The sequence below is a fragment of the Argiope bruennichi genome, chromosome 4 (assembly GCF_947563725.1).
Source record: "Argiope bruennichi chromosome 4, qqArgBrue1.1, whole genome shotgun sequence".
Classification (NCBI taxonomy): domain Eukaryota; kingdom Metazoa; phylum Arthropoda; class Arachnida; order Araneae; family Araneidae; genus Argiope; species Argiope bruennichi.
Genome location: NC_079154.1, coordinates 1652949 through 1657805, shown reverse-complemented (window position 1 = coordinate 1657805; position 4857 = coordinate 1652949). Strand labels below are relative to the sequence as shown.

Sequence of the window (4857 nt, the reverse complement as noted above, 5' to 3'; positions counted from 1 at the left end):
AATAAAAGCACATAATGTGGAGCCAATTTCGTATTGCAATGGATCATTAATATTCGGATACTTTGACCGATTCTTAGAGGTAAAATAATGTCATTTCTTTAACTCAAAGCCGCGTGAAGTAGTGGAAAGTTTTGGAATCTATATTCAAGTGACGCAATACGCGGAAAAACTTCTGCGCATCGCGTTGGTGGATCCTCCTTTCACTACACCACTGTCGAAGCGGACCCAAAACAAGGTCCGCTTCAAAAGGGGCCCAGTGCAAATTTAGGTCACTTGCACTTCTAAAATGGGATCGCTCCATTCGAGAAAATGGTTTTCGAGTGGCAGTCAGTATGGAGTATTTTACCAAGTGACAAGAAGCAATGGGGTCAATTCACGGTCACGTGTCATGTACCAAACAAACCGTTTCTGTTTAATTTTCAACCGTTCTGCGCATGTCGTGATGTCTGCCGATAACGTTGATAAAATCATCGTTTAGTAAATATTAAGCTAGCCGATCAATTATTAAAAACTTCTGATTTTTTTAAAAAAAAAAAAGATATTATTTTGAATTATTTAATCCAGATTTTCGTAGTTATATAATTTTATTTCTTATATTAAAATTTTAATTAGTATTTTCAATGGAATTATTGTTTTTGCATAATTAACATCACTTTTTAATTCGTTTGGTACCGCTTTATTCTTTCCTTTCCCATGTATTGCGGATTTGATGTTCTTTAATTTCTATTGATCAACAAAAAAGAATCCACATACCTTTCTGCTGATCAAAGTTCGAGCCAAAATGTCCGGGATAGAGCTTGCCTACCCTAAAAATATCCAATAACTTCTCCACATGACAAAAACAGTGAGTACGTTTTGTTTAACATTTTTAATGCAGTTATATAAATTACAAACACTCCTTCAGGAGTTCTAACAGACAACTGTTAAATTACAAAAAAACCAATATAAATAATAATCCCTTCTGGCACCACCAGACCGGAAATGAACAGATGCATCATACATATATAAAAAAAACATAATAAAAAAAGGAATTACAGGAAACTACGAAAACGAATAAAGTTTGTTCGTTTCCCGTTGCAACACTCCCCACTTTGAGTTTATAAGCTGTTCATAAACTCAAATAAAAGTTCATAGTCTTTGGACAGGTCTCAGAAATCGTCCATAACGGGATCGCCTTGGTTCCAATTTTTCAGTTCCGTCAGGTAAGACAGGATGAGAAGTTTCATTCGGAAGGAGAGGCGAAGAATCCATCGTCGGCTCCACAGTCAGATTCTTTAGAAGGAAGTGGAAGACCATCAGGGGGCTCTATCAGGGAAGTCTTCCTATCTAAAGAGATGGGAAAAGTCTCTCGTCTATTAGCACCTGAAATTAGAGGAGAATTAGTATTGTGTTCAACAGGTTTATCATTTTCGCTCACTTCAAGTGGATATAATTTCTGCACAGGACGCAGAAAAGAACCAAACTTGGTCTTAACTAGAGCTACTCTAGCTCTATTGTCTTTTCCTTGAAACAGTTTCAAAATCCTCCCCAAATTCCAGTTCAATCTTTTGGTATTATCTTCAACCAAAACGATGTCTCCAATACATAAAGCAGTTTCTCTTTTTACCTTTTGTATTTCTCGCAATTGTCCCAAGTATTCCGATCGAAAACGTTTCCTTAGATCCTTTTGGATTCTGTTTCGGTAGGCCAATCTTTTATTAAACTTAGTTTCTTCAATTAGGTCTAAATCAGGCACACCGGTTTCTCTAATATTGTGCAGGAACATTGCTGGAGTAAGGGGTTCCAAATCTTCGGCATCTTCCGAAACATAAGTAAGTGGTCTTGAATTCATTACTCTTTCACAGTCACAAAGAACTGTGTTCATTTCTTCATGATTTAAAGATGTCTTTCTTAAAGTTCTTCTTAAAATCCGCTTCATAAGGCCGATAAGTCTCTCCCAAAATCCTCCCCACCAGGGGGCATTTGGAGGTATAAAAGTCCAAGAAATAGGACTTAGTTCTTCAATATTCTTCAGTTTTTCGAAATCAACTTCCTTCAGTAGACGATGAGCACTTTTCAAATTTGTACCATTATCTGAATAGATGACAGATGGTCGACCTCTTCGTGCAATAAATCTCCTCAAACCTAGTAGGAAATTTTCAGTTGATACTGAAGTTAAAAGTTCGAGGTGGACTGCACGGTAAACCGCGCAAGTTAGGATCAAAATCCAAGCCTTTCTTTCTTCTTTAAGGATGACAGGTCCAGCTAGATCTAATCCTACGATTTCGAAAGTTTCAGCATCTCTCACACGGTCTTGAGGCAATAGGCCCTCCTGAACAAAAATCGGTTTTGCATCAAATCTATTGCAAATAATGCAGGACTTTATAACTTTTTTAATAGCTTTTCTTGACTTCAAAATCCAGTAATTTTCCCTAAGAAGGTACATAAGCATTTGAACTCCAGAATGTCCATGATGTTCGTGTTCATGCATTATGAGAGTCATGACAACAGGATGATCGGAAGGAAGAATTATGGGTAGACGAAAATCTCTATGGTCTTCCCTAAAAAATATTCTGGTTTTCACTCTTAGAATTCCCTCAGAGTCTTTGATAACTTGTAAAGATTTTAACCTTTTGTCGTTCTCATCATAAAAGGCTTCTAACTGCACTTGTTTCAGCAAAATACGTTCAGCCTTCTTGATTTCATCATAATTCAATGGACCTACTGTTCTTCGATTTCTCCCATTCTTCAGATTCTTAAGAAACCTTAAAAGCCAAGCTGTAATTCGGACAATTTTAACATACGATGAAAATCGATGATAATACTTTTCCTCAAGTTGTAAAACAGAAGCGGTTACAATAGTCTTCTTCTTTTCTGAATTAACCACTTCCATATTTGGAAAATGAGCAGATTTTGGCCAATCTTCTTTCGACCTTTTGATCCAATCAGGTCCTTCCCACCAATGACTTTTGATGAGGGTCCTCACTGTACATCCTCTCGATGGGAGATCAGCTGGGTTAGAAATACCAGGTACATGTCTCCAATTTTCCACAGAAGATAGTTTTCTTATCTCCTCCACTCTATTAGCAACAAAGGTAGCCCATGGGCCTTCTCTTTTTATCCAATGTAGAACATCCATTGAATCAGACCAGAAAGTGCTTTCAATATCTTCCAAATGCAAATCTCTCTTTATCGCATCAGCTAACCTTGCTCCGATCATGCAAGATAAAAGTTCCAATCTTGGGATAGAAATACCTTTCAAAGGAGCAACCTTTGATCGTGCTTGGATTAATTGGCAGGTCACCTTGCCATCTTTCTCAACTCGAAGAAATGCCCACGTAGCGTAAGCCAATTTTGAAGCGTCGCAAAATACCTCTAGTGACAAGCTGGCGTCTTTAAGATCGAGGTGTGACAGCCTCCGTGAAATTTCTAATTCTTTCAAGTCTTTAAGTTGACGCTGCCAAATTTCAAATTTTTTCTCGATGTCTTCAGGCAATGGAGAATCCCAAGACGCTTCCATCTTCCAGCACTCTTGCAGAATCAGTTTGGGAATTAGAGTGACAGGGCAGGTGACTCCAATTGGGTCAAAAATTTGATGTAATGGAAAGTATTTTTCTTTTCGAAACGGGTCCTTCTTCAAGAACGGGCTCTTTGAAAGAGATGGACAAAGTATCTCTTTCCACATTCCACAAAAGACCAAGAACTTGTACCTCGGGCGAATAGAGATCATGTTGATCAATGCTTTCCTCCAAAATAGGTGAATGCATGTTACTATGTCTCCAACCACGTAAGTCGAAATTTCCTAATGCCAACAATTCTCTAGAGTCTCGTTGAAAAGACAAGTATTCTTCGAATGTTTCCACACTCGTTACGCAATTGTCAACGTACATAGAGTCTAGTAGCTTTTCAGCTGCAGCTTTCAAATGCTCAGGTGCCCGTTTTAGATGAAAATTTAATATTGCAGCTAGCAGGAAGGGACTGCATGATACTCCAAAGACTACTCGACAATGTCTATAAATAATAACCTTTTCATGATCGCCACCTTCCCACCACAAAAAACGTAGAAAGTTCCTATCGTTTTCGTGTAAAGCGATTTGAAAGAATGCTTTACGAATATCCGATATTACTCCTATCTTTCTTAAACGAAACCTATTCAAGATTGCAGGTATTATTTCAATTAAATTAGGTTCTGGTTCAATGCAAGAGTTCAGAGAACAAAAGTGTCCATGACGAGCGGACCCATCAAATACAGGGCGGATTTTGGTTGTAGAGTTTTCTTTGAACACAGGTCTGTGTGGTAGGTAATGAATTTTCTTATTTTTGTCATGATCATTTTCATTAACCCTTTCAATAATCCCCTCATTTTCCCATTCAAAAAACACTTGCTCATAATCTAATAGTCTACCATTACCTTTTAGAGATCTTACAGTATTTTTCAACCTTCTTTCGGCTAGTTGAAAATTATCACTAAGTTTATCATGTCCATCGATCCAAGGAATGTATACATAATATCTACCATCTTCATTTTGCGAGACCGTATTCTCAAAATGTTTTAAAGTAAGATCTTGCAACTCAAGTTTCGTTTTCTTTTCACTTGGGTCCTTAATTCCCAAAGAATCTAATTCCCATAGGTCCGAAATTTTTGTCTGATTTGCAAGCAAAGAATGCACCAGTAATGAATTTTTGGATTCAAAAGTGGATTTAGAGTTCGATTTTCCCATAACAGTCCATCCCAATTTTGTATTTACTGCTGTGAGGCCTTTAGATACTTGTTTAATCTCACCCGTAAATAGTTTTCCTATTATGTCCGCTCCTAACAAAATATGAATTTCATCAACGTTTTTATCAAAAATGCAATGCTTGTTATTCACAGTAGAA

General features: G+C 37.3%; 1 protein-coding gene across 1 annotated transcript; it reads right to left on the bottom strand.

The window, feature by feature from the left end:
• Positions 1–1222: 1222 nt before the first annotated feature.
• Positions 1223–3499, bottom strand: LOC129965628 (uncharacterized). Its single transcript, XM_056079689.1, has one exon. It carries the CDS (start codon positions 3497–3499, stop codon positions 1223–1225), a length of 2277 nt encoding a protein of 758 aa, XP_055935664.1.
• Between the last annotated feature and the right edge of the window lie 1358 nt (positions 3500–4857).

Excerpts from the sequence above, each read along its gene's own strand:
- LOC129965628 (XM_056079689.1), bottom strand. The coding sequence starts at position 3,499 with ATGGAAGCGTCTTGGGATTCTCCATTGCCTGAAGACATCGAGAAAAAA.